At 35.7% G+C, this 17,587-nt stretch overlaps 1 protein-coding gene and 1 long non-coding RNA gene across 4 annotated transcripts in view; one reads left to right on the top strand and one right to left on the bottom strand.

Moving 5' to 3' along the window:
• Window positions 1-376: 376 nt before the first annotated feature.
• Window positions 377-10,734, bottom strand: LOC125269104. Of its 2 annotated transcripts, XR_007185029.1 has the most exons (6): window positions 10,716-10,734; window positions 5,365-5,487; window positions 4,870-4,929; window positions 4,396-4,472; window positions 3,281-3,324; window positions 377-743 (listed from the first exon to the last, which is right to left on the bottom strand). It is a non-coding gene; the product is annotated as an uncharacterized LOC125269104 (long non-coding RNA). The 2 variants fall into 2 exon arrangements; XR_007185028.1 differs by lacking the exon at window positions 10,716-10,734 and having other exon boundaries at window positions 5,365-5,629.
• LOC125268805 (hemicentin-1-like) overlaps window positions 10,057-17,587 on the top strand; it is a 34,777-nt gene continuing 27,246 nt past the window's right edge. For both annotated transcript variants that reach the window (XM_048191319.1, XM_048191302.1), the window contains exons 1-4: window positions 10,057-10,369; window positions 12,100-12,384; window positions 12,490-12,819; window positions 13,121-13,363. In XM_048191319.1, the coding sequence (XP_048047276.1) occupies window positions 10,279-10,369; window positions 12,100-12,384; window positions 12,490-12,819; window positions 13,121-13,363 (949 nt within the window). In that variant the 5' untranslated portion in view covers window positions 10,057-10,278. The remainder of the gene's footprint in view (window positions 10,370-12,099; window positions 12,385-12,489; window positions 12,820-13,120; window positions 13,364-17,587) is intronic.

The following is a 17,587-nucleotide window of genomic DNA, read 5'->3' as shown; positions in this document are numbered from 1 at the left end:
TGTGTTTGTGGAAACAGGACATTTCCTAGAAGAGATAAATTATGCCCTAGCTAAATGAGAAATACCTCATGGAAAGGGTGTCTCAAACCACCTGAGATAACACAATCAGCATGTTGTGTTTAGCATTTTTAGTTCATGAATGTACCATGGCATTCTTCTAAAGAAAATGAGAGTGGAGCTTGCCAGAGCATTGCTAAAGGGTTGCTGTACACTGTTAGACTTTTTATTGTATTTTTGCGGTAACTTACTGGCAGCACTATTGCCAGTAGGTTACTGTAACTGCCCCTTTACAGTAGCTTAACTGTAAATGTGTTTTACAGTATGATGCCTTTACCGCAATTTCATTTTACAGTATGATGCCCTTACCGCAATTTCATTTTACAGTAAGATACCCTTACCGCAATTTAATTTTACAGTATGATGCCCTTACCGCAACTTATTTTTACAGTATAATAATATTACAGTAATTTTACTGTAATTTATTTTAGTTTTATTTTACATGTATGCTACAGAATTTAATAAATTCCAAATAAGTGACTTGAGTCCATGTATATCAATATATTTTTTATTCACTGTCACAATAAATTACATCCATTTTATTTATCATGATGCATCAAAAAAAAGAGACCTGGATTCATAACAAATCAAAGCAGAAATCATGACAATGCACAATAAAAAGTATGAACAAAACCTCCCAGTTGGTCTTAGCTGGTCTCCATACTGGTAAACAACTGATGGCGGATCTGAAACAAAACAAGAAAATGTGTGAGAAATGGTCATGAGTTTATTTAATCTAAATATGTTCATGAAGAGATGAGGTAACAACTTGTGCAACAGTAGTTATTCCCAGTAGTGTACTGTTTGAATAGTATAGCTTTAAAATCCATTCCTCTAAAATAAAAAAAAACAACAAATGTAATAAAGGCATCATAAAAATAATAAATCGAGTTGATTAGACCACTCAGTTGATTATTTTTAAGACGCCTTTATGACATTTTTTTTTATCTTTTAAGTTTCAGAGGAATGGATTTGGGATGGATGGAAAGAAACCTCTTAGGTTTCATAAAAAATGTGCTGCTCAAAATCAAAATCAAAAATCATGTATGAGCAAAGATATCACATTTAGTTTTAGTCATGATTATTCAGGGCTCGACATTAAGGACTGCCCAATGGCCCGGGGCCAGTTTTAACGACGCACGGGACAGTAGATTGAAAGGTCACTTGCCCAATCGGGCCAGTGCTGTAGGGTGTGCGATATCAGTATTTCCCATACATTAACTAGACTGTGGCGGCCCGCCACATTCTAATTTGTCCCGCCACAATCTCAAAATGAAACAGAAATTAGGCTTGTCGCGATATTAAAATAACCGTCTGATAATTGCGCTCTTTCATATGGCAAAAGTGGGAGTCATAGAGCAAAAGAAATAGACTAGCACCAATTAAGTTTTCGTGCACTATATTCAAACTCATCTGAAGCCATTTCATAGCTTCATGTGAGGGATAGAAGAATATGTGCATCGTTAAATTTAAGTTCATGGAAACTCGTCTTCCCTCCGCTGCAGCTGTCAATCATTCTCACAGCACGTCGTGTTCGGTAACGGCAGTCAGCAGCACGCACGGTAAAACTCTCCAATATAATATATTCCCATTATAATACTTGACATGTACATATAGGACTGTGGATTTGCATAAAATGACTTTATCTTGCTAGAGTTTATTGCTGTTTCTGAATGATCATCATACTGGCTACAGGGTGTCTGTTAGATCGCACAACACAAGGACTATGAATTCACGTTACACGCACGATAACTGGAATTTAAAAGGAAGAAGAAACATATGATTAATAAACTGTTAACTAAGATGTAGATATAAACAGGGATTCTCTTTGTGCCGTGAACTTTTCAATGCGCAGCGCAACTGCGCACTGCGATTCCATATTGCTTCAAGCACATCATTCTGCACCCGGGATGTGCATTAGTGTTTTTTTTTGCTGCTGTTTTGAAGCGTTTCATATTATCCTGGTTTTGCACACTGAAAGATTATTAATAGCCTATTTTGTTCTGTCGTATCTATAGCTTGTTGCCCCATTAAAAATCTGCAAAATACATTTAAAATGAATGTCTTTTAATCTTACATTAATATAAATACATATAATTTTTACATATAAATATAAAGCTAATATATATATATTTTTTTTCATTTTGTAATACAAATAGTAATTTTAAACTTTTTATTAACATTTTGTCAGTGTATCAAATCATGAATCGGATCGCGGTTCAAACCCACCAAACGGCTGAAATCACGTGACTTCGGCGCTCCAAACTGCAGATTCACCACACAGATTCATAATGCTCTGATGCTTCCTGAAGCAGTGTTTTGAAATCGGCCATCACTATATAAGTCGTTATTTTGGGTTTTTTTTGGCGCACCAAAAATATTCTCGTCGGTTTATAATATTAATATTAAACCACTGTACGCACATGAACTGATTTAGAAGTGTTTTAGTACCTTTATGGATCTTGACAGAGGAAGTGTCATTACTCCCTATGAAGGCCTCACAGAGCCATCGGATTTGAACTAAAATATCTTAATTTGTGTTCTGAAGATTAATGAAGTTCTTACGGGTGTGGAACGGCATGAGGGTAAGTAATAAATGACAGAATTTTCATTTTTGGGTGAACTAACCCTTTAATGTATCTTCTTTTTTTAAATAATTTCAAATAACGATTAATGTTTTATATTTAATGTTGAACGATGTCTTTAGTACCTTTCTGAAAGTGCAATGACGTTGCTGCCTATGAGTGGTTCAGAAACCCTCAGATTTCATCAAAATTATCTTAATTTGTGTTCCAAAGATATCGCCGGCTAAAAAGTAATTAGTAATTTGAGTAGTTTTTGAGAAGAGTAATTTGTACTTTTACTCGAATACTTTTTGACACCAGTACTCTTACTTGTAATTGAGTATTATTTCAGCAATGTAAAAGTACTTGTCCTGAAGAATCTCAGCACCAAACGCTAGAGATTACATCGCATCTGGTAACAAGAGTAAACATAATTTTAAGAACTCTAATGATATCTTTACCCCCTGATATTGCATTGGTGATATAATTCAAACATATTAGAGGCATAGAGTATGAGCAGTGAGTAAGCTGGCCAAATTTCTGTCAAAAAAAACTTACATGCTTAAAGCTGTCAACCCCCTGAACCACAGTCAGCATTTATAAATAAAAAGTAAAAAATAAAAAAATACATACATGTGTACAAATAAATAAATAAATACCTTTGAGTGGAACAGTATGGCGTCTGTCTCACTAGCAAACATAACTACAAACAGACAGAGAGAAATACAACAAAATAGATTAATGACCATGATATCCTGTTATCATAATGGTTAAAGGGATAGTTCACCCAAAAATGAAAATTTGATGTTTATCTGCTTACCCTCAGGGCATCCAAGATGTAGGTGACTTTGTTTCTTCAGTAGAACACAAATGATGATTTTTAACTGTTGCCGTCTGTCAGCGGTATAAAGCTTGTGAATGGTAACACAATCTGTAAGAGTAAAAAAAACACGCACAGACAAATCCAAATAAAACCCTGCAGCTCGTGACGACACAATGATGTCCTAAGACACAAAACAATCGGTTTGTGTGAGAAACCGAACAGTATTTATATCTTTTTTTACCTCTAATACACCACTATGTCCAACTGTGTTCAGCATTCGCTTAGTGAGGTCTGATCGCGCTCTGACAACGGCAGTGATGTCTCGCGCTTATACTTCAATGAGTGCTAGACATCACTGCCGCTGTCAGAGCGCGATCAGACCTTACTAAGCGAATGCTGAACGCAGTTGGACATAGTGGTGTATTAGAGGTAAAAAATGATATAAATACTGTTCGGTTTCTCGCACAAACCGTTCGTTTCGTGTCTTAGGACATCAATGTGTCGTCACGAGCCGCAGGGTTTAATTTGGATTTGTCTATGCATGTTTTTCGACTCTTATAGATTGTGTTACCATTGACGCGCATTATACCGCTGACAGACGGTGATGGTTGGAGTTAAAAATCATCATTTGTGTTCTACTGAAGAAACAAAGTCAACTACATCTTGGATACCTTGAGGGTAAGCAGATAAACATCAAATTTTCATTTTTGGGAGAACTATCCCTTTAAATAAATGATTACAACTACAAGCATTATAACATTATACTTGTCACCTATGTTACCTCATTTAGCTGATTATTTAGCCTACAGGCCTTTCAAGGACAATCTCACTGAAACAACCCGGGGTTAATGATTTTAAAATGTGAGACTTCTTTTTTTAAAAACATGTAAAAATCTTACAGACCCACAACTTTTCAACAGTAGTGTACTGAATGTTTGAGGTTTTGCTTACTATAGTCATCTGATTCGTGGCCTTTGACAGGAGGTCGCTCAGCTCTGGGGTGCAGGAGGCCATCAGCATGGAAGGATCTACGAACACAACATGCAATTTGTCACAGAGCCAACAATATTTAGTATAAAATGCCAGGTTTATTACAAGGAACCAAGCTAGAGCAGAGGTGGAAAGAATAATATGCATAATATTTAAAAAAAAAAAAAAAAAAAAAAAAAAAAATATATATATATATATATATATATATATATATATATATATATATTTCTTAAGATAACAAAATTTATATTTTTAGATTTAGAATTCAGTATTGTACATGTAGTGTCACTTACGTTTGGATGTCAAAAAGTTCTTAACTAATATATTAAAAATATATAATTTTGCAAAATAAAATTGTAGATGCATGGTGATATAGGTTAGATATATTGTGAAATAAATGCATTTTAAAGAATTTAATGAGCTTTCTCAGTTCACCTGTGTTTCCTCCTCCTCTGTCAGCTTCCTCTTTGTTGTAGAGAGGGTTTTCTGTCACCCCTGAAATTGCAGAACATTATTTATTCATATTTGTTTACCATTAGAGAAGAAAACATGTTTGAAATAGTTTCAGTTCATTTTCGCGCTCCATGTAAGTGACGTCACCGATTAACGGTACATCAACTTTTAGGTTAAATAAATTAGTTTACTATCATCCATTAACAGTTTGCCAGCAAAACCTTTACAAAACTATTATAACATCACATCTACACATAAAGATGCGATTAAAAGCCCAAACTTTCATTAAACAAGGGCTCAAAATATAGAGTTAGTTAGCCAACCGCTTCTGATGGTTGAGATGCTAACGGACTTTTTCGAAGACACTAAATAATTTCTTTGAAGTAAATATTCAACAGAAGTGTGTCAGTTACACTTAAGAAAAGTGTCAGGAACAGTTATATATATTATTTGTGTGATTTTTTTGACTAAACTTACCTAAAATCAGTGAAAACAACAGCGAGACGGAGTCTTGATGCTTGACGTTTCCCCGTTTCCATGGTAACTCAGATCCGCTCCAGTGTTTGCTATCTTATAGTCTCGTGTAATCTCGCGATATCTCTTCAGACCGCAAAAAAATGAAAATGAGCATATAATTTCTATTTTCTGAAATATTGACGTACCAACAAACTGACACAGAAGTGGCAAAATAGGCATAATAGGGCACATTTTATACATTATTATTATTATTATTATTATTATTATTATATATGGTTAAACACTTGTTTTTTTTAAGGTATAGTTTACGAGCTTATTTCGGCATTGATTTATAGGTGATTTTCTAAAACTATTTCAACCATTTTACATTTAATAATTTATCACTGTTGAAACATCAACTGACGTTACTTCAACCACATTTCAACGTTGAAGGTCGGTCATGTGCCGGCTGGGTATACAGTATATGGTTGGCAGCAACTAATACTTTCTTGTTAAACACTTGTTAAGCACTTTATTTAAACTTTTCAAATATTTTCTTAATTTTTATTAAATATAAATGCCTTTCTGATTTGTGATGGGAAAAGGGGTAAGAGCGAGTTTGGCGTTAAAAACAATTAAAACATTAAAAACAATTTTCACACACCACACGTTCTACGGCCTATGCCACTACGGACGTTAGAATAAATTGCGTCTTTTTAGTATTTAACTGAAAACATTCGAAGGCTAAATTATAACCTGCGTACAATAAATTGGACATATGTTGGTATTTTAAGCATGAAATGGGGTAAATTTCCAGTTTGGGCTGACACATGACAACTTACCAGCGTAAAAACTATATAAGTTTACGCTCATTTTCTTCACTCCCCTGCCACTGAGAGGCAGCCATCTTGTTTGAATTATTTTTCTGAAAGCTCCAAGCTGGTCACGTGATCAGCTGCTAGCATTCTGATTGGAGGATCTCAAAAAAATTAATTTACAGTAGCACTACTGCTTTTGAGTAAACAGTAAAGTACTGTAAATTCACATATACAGTAAGTTACTGTAAATATCATAAAAAATACCCATAATGCATTTCATATTACAGTAGTTAACCGTAAATAACCTATATGGTATTTTACTGGGATTTTTTGCGGTAAGTAACTGTAAAATTACAGCAAAGTCTAACAGTGTAGAGTTGCTGTAGAGGATGTTTAGTGGGTCAATTAAGTAACAAGAAGGTCTGGTCTCTAGATAGGCTTGTTTCCTTGTAAGTCTGAGGGATATTTTTTTTCACCCATTTTGTCATATACCAGATAAAAATGAGTTTGATTGCATAGAAAAGTAATAGCACTTTTCATTAAATATCATAGATATTTATATAAATATAAAGAATTATCAAGTTTATTGTCAAGTTGCATTATTGTCAAGTTTTGTGTAATGCAGGTCTTTAAAAATGTAACAAACTATTCAAAAACAAATAAGAGCAAAGAAGCATAGAAAGCTGTGGGAAACAAAAATACTGACACTGATGGTGACTGTTTGCGCCTGAGATGTACACTGTATCAGTGCTCTTTATCATGGCCGTGGCCTCACTGAATGTCCTTCAAATGGCTTAAAGGGACATATTTGTCGAGACTAGAATACACTACATGACTTTCACCTGGATTTTTGCCCAGATTTGCAGTCTGGAGAAGTTTATGCTAGCTGACATAAGTCAGAGTCATTCTGCAGATTTTGGTCAGAGATGACAGAAATAACAGTTTGTGTAGTGTTTGATGGGTCTATGATTTTTTTTTTTTGTTTCATGCTATGATTCCATCCAGCTGGAGGTTTTCATTTAGCAACACTGTCCATGTTCCTGTGTTTGTTGTATTCAGAACAACTTTTGGTCTGGCGGAAATATGATAGTTGTTTGATGTTTTTCTCTGTAACTATTTACAAAGTCAGCGAGCGTTTGATTCATAGTGTAAAACCTGTTCACATTTTAAGTGTTGTGTGGTGTATATTCAGCCTTAAAGGTGCTAAAGAGGATCTTTTCGTCGACTGAGAAACCAAAGACTGTTAGTGAGTTTTTGAAATGAGCGCATGCGTAAGAACAACCCCCATCCTTCACAGCTCATTTCAAAGGAACGCCTCCCAAAACTTGTGCACCAGTATTGGAACACGAGTGTTTACCACCGGCATTCGCTGTGTCGTGTTAGTGGATTCATTATGTTGGACTCACCGCAGGTAACTCATAATCTGCAGTTGTTACTCCTGACCAAAACATTGCATGCGGCACCTGTGGAGTGTGGAAAGTTACTGGAGCGTGCAGCCGCGCTCGTTTCTCACAAGGAACGTCATGGCAGTGATTGACAAGCCAGAGGGCCAATCGTTTACGCAATGATCGCATAAACGATTGGCTGATGTTTTTAAGGCCCTACCTCGTGCACAGATGATGTATATTAATATTATTCCTTTCAGTGCACCTAATAAATAGTCTTTTATCAGTTAGTAAAGACAGTTTCAAGTAATATTGCAAAAATTTATAAAATAAAACATCCTCTTTAGCACCTTTAAAGGGTTAGTTCACCCCAAAATAAAAATTCTGTCATTTATTACTCACCCTTATGTTGTTCCACACCCGTAAGACCTTCGTTAATCTTCAGAACACAAATTAAGATATTTTAGTTGAAATCCGATGGCTCCATGAGGCCTCCATAGGGAGCAATGACATTTCCTCTCTCAAGATCCATAAAGGTACTAAAAACATATTTAAATCAGTTGTGAGTACAGTGGTTCAATATTAATATTATAAAGCGACGAGAATATTTTTGGTGCACCAAAAAAACTAAATAATGACTTATATAGTGATGGCCAATTTCAAAACACTGCTTCAGGAAGCTTTGGAGCGTAGATCTTACGGGTGTGGATCGGCATGAGGGTGAGTAATAAATGACAGAATTTTCATTTTTGGGTGAACTAACCCTTTAATGTGTTATTCCCTACCTCAGTTTAGCGTTTTGCTATGCAGGCTCCTAGATTAATGATTTATACAACAGTTAGTTACATTCCTCAAACTTGATCCAGCAGCTCTGGATCCTCACTGTTTGTCTGTGTTTATTTCACTCAGGCAGTTGTGGCCTAATGGTCTTCCACTCTTATTACCTACAACTGCCTTTGAGCAAGCAAGGTGCCTAAACCCCCAATCACTCCTGGGAACTGCAGAAAAAAAAATGTCTGTTTCACTTATGGTAGGGATTTCCCCCACCCTCTTTGTTATATAACTGTTTAACAACGTGTTATACATACTTTAACATACACATGATTCTTGTAATGTTTATTGATTATACTTTTACTGGCAGTAAAATGGTCTTTGAGTCATTGAATCATTCATTCAACCCATTCATTCAAAACGCTGATTCATTAGGGAAATATGTGTGACTCGTGTGCAACAGTTGATTCTGTTTTAACTGAGTTGACAGAGCAAAAATAGACTAAATGACTCTATATAAGTCATGCCATTTTCTAAGTGTCAAACTCATAATCGTACTGTTGGTCTGAAATAGCCGTTGCCGTTACACAGAATTACACTTCTTTTGCTAGTGTGCTATTGCTTATGTAGAAACCGAGAGGAATTTTGTCTTGATCTCTGCTATCTATCCTGCTGTCTCCACACATTCCATTCTCCCCCCTCAGACTATAAGCCCTCCTATCCCTGACATCAAAGAAATAAACAAAGTTATGTTGCATGAGTTTTTCCTTCACTGACTCATTTTAATCGAAAGAAAAATGTCATATAGACGTTAATAATATAATCACATTAATGAAAAAAAAAAAAAAAGATACAGTGCATTAATCTACATTTCAGGTGACTTCTTGGGTATTAAGGCTTTGTAAGGCTAGTGAAGTGTCCCGGTCCACTGAGAAGACACAGGGATCTCTGTTCTTCAGTGAGAACTCGATACTTTAAACTCTCGCACAATCTCAGATTTTTTAGTGCTTCCTGACTTCTTATCAGGAACCAACCAACTTTCCTTCCTTTCCGGATACTACCAGACACTACCGTTTTGGTAGTGTTTGGTAGTACATGTTTGGTAGTTATTGTTTGCTTCGCACAGAACTAGATGGCCAATGGATCAGCATGTGCTCTCATTAATTTATTTTTAGAAAAATCGGAACAGATGACCAGTGGATCAGCAAACACTGCAGCAACCACATGTCTGGCCAACACTGATTTAAAGAACATTTCACAGGCAAATGTGTGTGCAGACATAATGTACATATCAACATTTATTAATAGCCTGTTTGAACAGAAAAAAGTTTTCCAGCTCAATATTTTCATGAAATGGATCTCTCCGTTTCCCTTTGAAAGTAACAAGTGAGAACATAACACAGTTATCATGTGTTTTTTAGCCAGAAATGAGACAAGGTGATATCTGAAAGCATGTCAGTGAATTTTTGTGTTCAGTTGTTTACCAAAGAGCTATTACAACAATATTATTTGGGCTTTTTAATTTGCAGAACAAAATGAACAAACATTATCCTAATTTAATAGAGTTTTGAACTTCTTGTAGGATGCCAACATACAAAACTACTAGAGAAAACATGTAGGCGATTTGAACTAGCCACCATCTTTTTTTAAAAAAAGACTGGGAACTAGGAACTTTAGGTAAATTCCATTATGTCACTAAGGGTCATTGTGATGTTTACAGAAGTGAAATAAAGAGAAACGCTTTAGAGACGGATTAGTTAGTAGCTAGCTGGTCTCCTAATAAGACGGGACATTCCAGTTATCTTCCTCACATCTCTACGTAGGGGTAAGGCAGTCCCGCTGACCAAACACGTGGTCAATCATTTTTATTCTCTCACTGGATGAAAAGTAACGCAGATCTAGCACGGGGGAAGGACATCTCATTTCTAAAGCCCAGGACTAGAGTTTAACAGTGTTTTAAAATGAAGAAGCAGTCGTTTTTTCTCCCCACGTTTTTTCGGATTTTCTGTATGCGGCTATTTGGATTTGGTTTTCTATTATCACTAGTTACAGGTAAGTGTTATTACTTTCAAAATATTTAGTTTGTACCTTAGTCTTCAAGATGTTTTATTAGTTTGCATGTCACCCAAGAAAGTACTGTATACTGCGATATTCTTTGACAGTAACACCTCAGAGAGTGCCATGGTATTTTCATGCCTCTAATAAATTGTGTCGCCATGGTACGATGAAACAACTGTTAACGCGTATTTCTGTGCCTGTCCGTCCAGTAACTTGATACGCGTTCAGCACTGGCACGTACAAGTTAAGGTGCGAATAGACAGACTATACACAAAGACTTTCAGGGAGTCAGCTTTTTAAAAAAGTTTTAGTCTATTTATCACCTAATTAGTAGTCTTACCTCATCAGGCAAACGCGTCTATTTATCGTCAGGCAAAAACACGAGCTTGGATCTCGTAAGTTTGGAGGTTTGAACCTCTAAAGACCTGTACTAGTGGAAAATAAATAAATAAATAAATCGTCTATGTACTTTTTAAGACTGTCCTACTTTTTTGTTTTGTTTTGTCTTTACACCCCGAAAAAGTCATTTGATTCGGTCGTCTCAGTTGCGGTTCATTCAACCTAGCTACCAGAGGAGGGCGCAATAACGTTATCGTTAGAGCGGGGTTTTTTTTGTTTTGTTTTTTAAAGAAATTTAGGGGTTTTTCTTTTCTTTTTGGTCAGTAGAACCAAGCTGTCAATACTGTAAATGATATCGAAAGAATAACAAGAAAATGCGCAAAAGACACAGTACTTTATAATGCATAATGTGCACTCTCTGTTATATATAGTGTGACAGAATAGACAAATTGACTTTTCTAGATTTTGCGTGAGCTTCTTTGCTTAGGTTTGTGTTTTGCATGATCATCTATCCTGCTCCATGTTGTCAGTATCAAATTCTCACACATACAGTACCGTTCAAAAGTTTAGAAACATTTTTTAAAGGGTTTTGAAAGCAGTCTTTTATGCTGACCAAGGCTGTATTTATTAGGCTGAATCATCATATTAGAATGATTTCTGAAAGATCATGTGACTGGAATAATGATGCTGAAAATTCAGCTTTGTCATCACAGGCATTTTAAATTATATTAAAACAGAAAACAGTTGTTTTAAATTGTAATGATATTTCACAATATTACTGTTTTCACTGTATTTTTGATTGAATAAATGCAGTCTTGGTGAGCAGAATAGACTTCTTTCAGAAATATGAAAAAATCTTAATGTTTCAAAACTTTTGACCGGTACTGTATGATATATAGTAAACAGCAGTGGTATAACAAAAATTAGCAATATTGTAACAAGAATTTATTGGCAAAGACACAAAATATTTAAACCAGCTGAAAATGTATAGATATAACAAATATTGATTAACCATTAAGATCAGTTTAGTTAAACTGAAGTCAAATGTATAAATTCAAATGAAGAAGTCAAATTATATAAAAATAAACCATGCAAATTATAAGTTTTATGTTAAGTGTTAAAAACGAAACGGAAAGGCAGTTACTTTACTTGAAAGGCACTTTGTGTATACATGATTACATAATTATTAGGTTGTAAAAAAAAAAAAAAAAAAATGTACTATGTAATTTTGTGCAGTTTGTCTGGTCAATTAAAAATATGTAGAAATAACATTTTGTTGGCAGATTAGTACTATGATTTTTGATTGATTCAACACTTGCTTGTTACAACAGTATAAGTGATTAAAATACTATAAATAACAGCATACTCTGCAATGTGTTTAACAGGTACACATGCTGATGAATGTCCTGCTCAGCTCAACCCACTACTTCAGCTCAACCCACAGAGAGTTGTTGTGGAGTACGGAGGTCCTGTGTCAGTTAACTGTAACACTTCTGTCCAGCATGATGGGATAGGATGGGAAGCCAGTGAGGAAGGAGTGCCCATGAGCAAAGACAATCTGATCACATGGAGAGTGTCAAACCTGAGAGAATGGGACATAGAACCATTCTGCTACATAAACCCTAAAGTTGGTGACCAGTGTTCATCATATCTCCCAGTGACTGTTTACAGTGAGTTTCTCTGCTATTGATATTGTTATCTTTCATTCTCAGAAATATCTAATGTATGAACATTCATGACTGCAGATATCAGAGTGTGTAAATCTTCCTCCACAGAGACTCCAGACAGTGTGTCCATCAGCACTGTGAATCACATCGGACCAATGATGGAGAGAAACCAGTATGAGCTTCAGTGTGACGTTCTCAATGTGGCTCCAGTTCAGAATCTCACTGTCAAATGGTACAAAGGACAGACTCTGGTGAATCAAACCACCTTCAGTGGCACCATCAAGACTCCAGTGAATAAAACAGCCACAATCATGACCCGTCCAGACAGATCTGATGATGGAGTTCAGTACAGGTGTGAAGCAGAGCTGGATCTGGGAGAAGAAGGACCTCAACCTCCTCCTAAATTCACATCAGATCCTCTCAGCATTACTGTACATTGTAAGTAAAATCCGTCAGCTTCTATTATTAATCTTTAAGAGCATCTGTTGTCCAAATCTAGGAGACTTTTAGTGGTTGTAGCTCTTACCAAGTGACACAGTGTCAAGTTGATATAGGGTGTCAAGTTGTGTGGTGATAGGGATCAGATGCAACGTAATTTTTTCTTGTCAATTTTCTAAACTTGTGTAGTTTTGTTGAAAACTACAAGATTAAAATTAATATGGATGAACATAAGACATTAATCATGTATATGTTGAAGAAACACCTCTTAACTGTGTTTTTCTTTAACTCCTTCCTGTAGATAAACCGATCATCAATGAGACCAAACTGCCCTCCATAGTGCCTATGTTTCGAGGATATTCTGTGGAGATTGTTTGTGAAGCCGAAGGAAACCCAAAACCAACAATCAGCTGGAATATCAGCACAAATAATCCAGTTAATAGTGAAACTCTCACTATAACAGATTCAACACCAGAGGATCTGTACTGCATTGCAGACAATTCTGTTGGCATCACCATCAGACATGTAAAAGTGTCCGTACAAGGTAACTATGCATTTCTGTATAATTTTCAATTCTAAGTGACTTAGTTTAATTGGTAATTTCCGCCAGCTGTTTCAGTTTGCTTTAGTAATACAGACAGTGATACCACACTGTGGTTGTTTCAAAATTATATTGTTTTGTATTTGTATGTCTGAAATTAAGTCAAAATATTTCATTTGGTTAAATTATATTTAAGCTAATTACAATTTAAAAAAACAATTTAGTAGTCTAAATTATGTCAGTATAGATTTTATGCAAGGTCATCTGAAGTTTCTAAACTTACACAGATGCATGTGACTGATTCTTTTCGTCTTTTGCCTTTTGCCATTGATTAATGCAAATTTCATTCATCTAAAAACAATTAATGCACAGCTTTCAGATTTCAGCACGGCTTCTTTTGTGTCTTTGGCCTTTCACAAAGTATTTGCACTTTTGTAAGAAGCTGTTTGGTTTGTTGATCTTGTAATGCTCTGCTTGCGGTCTGAATGTCAGAGGATGTGTAACAGGAACACTATTTAAGATGTGGCTTGTGGATCGTGTCTCCATTGCTGCCTTGCATGGATTTTTATTTAGATTAGCTGCTGACTTTTGATATGTCGGAGGAATTATGCAGGCTTGATGTCTATAAGTTTTGCTCACTTGGATTGAATTCCCTAAATTGCTGATTTACTCATATATTTGTTTCTTTTGACACAGAGAATAACATCCCCATAATATTAGGCATTATTGTTGCTGTAGTCGTGGTCATCTCAGTCATCCTCATCTACATCTACTACACCTACTACAAAAAATCCAGGATGGGCCAGTATAATTTGAAGAAGCCCAAAGCATTTAAAGGACTTATAGCGCAGCCAGCACAGTCCCCATGAAGGAACTCTGTCAGAGCAATATCTGCTTTGGTTAGGACTCCCTCAGTTTGATCATCTGCTGTCTGCTGTCAGTCGGAGCAGATGGTCATATGGATAGTGTCCCATCCTGACACTGCTGTCCGAGGATGTTGATCAACTAAAACGGTTGAGTAGCATCCTGGTTAGATTTGTATTGGATTCTTGTTTGCTTTCATGAAGAAACTATATGCTTATGGTCTCAGGCACATTGAACATTTTGAATATTTATTACATTGTAACTATGTTGATAAACATACTGAAGGCACTCTTGGACCTAGATATTGTGGTGTATTTAAAAAGATGCTGATGATTAAAGATGAGATCTCTTGTGCCTTTACCTGTAGGATCACTTGATGTAAAGTATCTCAAGCCATCCTGTAAATAGAATTTCATTTCTTTGTGTAGAATATAATCTTTTTCTATACATTGCATATCATTTTCTGTTTGACCTAACCCTAACTTACTAACACATGACATGTAAATACATTTTTTTAGAAAACCTAGTAAAAAAGTAAAAAAAATAAACCATTTAATATAATTGAAAGGCCTTTTTAATTTAATTTTATTTTATTATTATTATTATTATTTTTTCATTTTAAAACCATGTTAAGTGTAAAAATCCTGTCACTGCAGTAGCTCTACATTGGCTTACAATCTCAGCAATGATGGCCAGAATCAATCCTGTTGAGAAATCAAGGGGAACAAGGCCCTTTACACTTTGTTATTAACTTACAAGTACTGTTTTTTTGTTGCTTGCCAAGATTATGAATATAGATGAGCCTCTTTTTTTATATGGCTCTAAACAGGCTAAACAATAGCTAAAATAATTTTTCATTTCATTTATTTATAAAGCACAAATAAACACAACAAATGTTGACCACTGTGCTGTATAGAGAATAGAAAAAAGTAAAAGACAGTAGTAGTAAAAAGACTAAATTTAAGAAAACAAGAGTTAGAATGAAAGAAATGCAAGACTAAGAAGATAAGACTGTAACTTCGATTTAAAATCATATACAGACGAAGCAGATCTTACAGAGAAAGAAACACTGTTCCATAACTTTGGACCGGCCACTGCAAATGCACGGTCACCTCTCAACTTCAGTCTTCTTCTTGGATAAGACAGAGTAATACTGTCTGAGGATCGCAAGCTTCTAACTGGCGTGTTCACGTTTAAAAGTTCTGACAAATAGGAAGGTGCCAGACCATTTAAAGACTTAAAAACAAACAGCAAAATCTTAAATTCAACTCTATAATGCATTGGCAACCAAAATTAAGAGACACTAAAATCGGAGTAATGTGTTCTCGTTTACGAACCCCAGTTAAAAACCTGGCTGCAGCATTTTGGACCATCTGAAGCCGTGACATGGAGGATTGGGGTAATCCAACATAAAATGAGTTACAATAGTCCAATCAAGATAAAACAAATGCATGTGTGACTCTTTCAAGATCTTTAAAAGACAGAAAAGTCTTCAGGGGCGTCGTGTATGTGAATATGGCATTGGTCAAAGCTCTGACAAAGCACAAAACTGGCTGCCAGTTTGTAAGCCTCAAGAGTGCACATATTTTTGGTTTGTGTTTTACTGCTGATACAGCAGTGGTCTTGGACTTTGTATTGACATCTGTGCAAATGCAAATGCTTTTATTTAATATTGTCATCGAAATGATCTATTTACAAGTACAAGTGTCCTTGTGCTCTTGTTTGATTCTATAGCTTCATTATTTGTAAACGCTATTCTTCAGTGTGAACAACAACACAACTGAATGGCCTATTCAGCTCGACCCGTGCAGTGTTGCTGCTGGTACAACAGATCTGTTTCTGTTCACTGCAACACTTCAGTCACAAGTATGCAGCACTTGTGACCACTGCAGCTAACAGGGAATGTTCTCAGAATGTTCTGGCACGGTTCTCTCAAAGTTATGAACAAACATTCTTACAGTAATGTTAAAAGAATGTTCGTTCAAAGTTATCCAGTCTTTAATAATGTTAGGCCTACTACAACAGGCAGCTATGCGAGGGCAGACTGGGCAGTGGTTTCCTGCGATAAATGAAGGGTCCGAGTCCATGTTTTGTTTAACTGTCTGAACAAATAAACACTGTTAGCTGGTTAAAGGATTAGTCCAGGGCCGTGCACAGATCTTTTGAGGGGCATGTGCTGAAACTGAAAAAGGGCACCTATATATATATATATATATATATATATACAGTGTTTCAGGACTTCTTTAAAACTAATTATACAGCAATCTTCTGTGAGCCATGTGCTTGAAGATGTTTATGACTTCACTGTGATCCACTGAGATGTCCCTCTCAACACACAATAATAGACACACATTACTTTCTGCATGATAAAATATAAAGAGGCACAGTGACCTGATGATTCTGTAATGTTTTTAGTTTGTACATTACTGTAGTAAAACCATGTTTACACATGTGAAGACGAGCGGGGAGTATACAATACTAGATTAAAAAAATTATCTAGAGAGCAAATACATATTAACATCGTAAACATTAACCATACTGTGTGACCATATAATATGATTAAATTACGCCGGGTTTTTGACCAGCGAATATGTGCAAATGTGTAATTTGTCATTAAAACGACGGCATCACATTAGGCTACGTCACCATCAGTTATGAGCGCTCAGTTTTTCCTGTTGTAAAATACGTTTGGCCAAAATCTCAATTTATAAAAGATGTAATACTACTGTATTGTATGCACAGGCAATTTAAGGCTATTTGTAGGCTATTGGCTATGACTAACTTAGATGGCAAATCTCTCTCCGTCACCGGTCTCAGGCCTCAAATGCATAAAATATGAAACTTTATAGACATACTAGTGTTTCTTTCGTAAAGACAACGTTGTAGCCTACTTATTCAAACAACAAGATATTTATTTACCGACGTTCAGCTGCTCTGCTGTGGAAGTTCAGTTTGCTGCACTCAGGGGGCGGAGTTAAGAAGTTTGACTGACAGTTTGAGCGGATCTAAAAAGATTTTGTCACAAGCTCTTTTTAATACCTTTATTAGGCTAAATATATTTGTAAATCAGAAAGACAGATGTAAACGGTGACCAATAGCATTGATTTATTTAAGGAAATAAATAAAATAAAACACCTCCAAAAAAAGGGCAATTCGGAGTGAAATGTGCTCTGCACAGGTTGAGCCCTACCTGTGCACGTGCCTGGATTAGTCCACTTTTAAATAAACTTTTCCTGATAATTTACTCACCCCCATGTCATCCAAGATGTTTATGTCTTTCTTTCGTCAGTTGAAAAGAAATTAAGGTGTTTTTGATGAAAACATTCCAGGATTTTTCTCCTAGTGGACTTCAATTGACTCCAA

The sequence above is a fragment of the Megalobrama amblycephala genome, linkage group LG1, assembly GCF_018812025.1.
Source record: "Megalobrama amblycephala isolate DHTTF-2021 linkage group LG1, ASM1881202v1, whole genome shotgun sequence".
Lineage (NCBI taxonomy): Eukaryota > Metazoa > Chordata > Actinopteri > Cypriniformes > Xenocyprididae > Megalobrama > Megalobrama amblycephala.
Note: the sequence above shows the minus strand (reverse complement) of the source record. Positions and strands in the feature narration are given on the sequence as shown.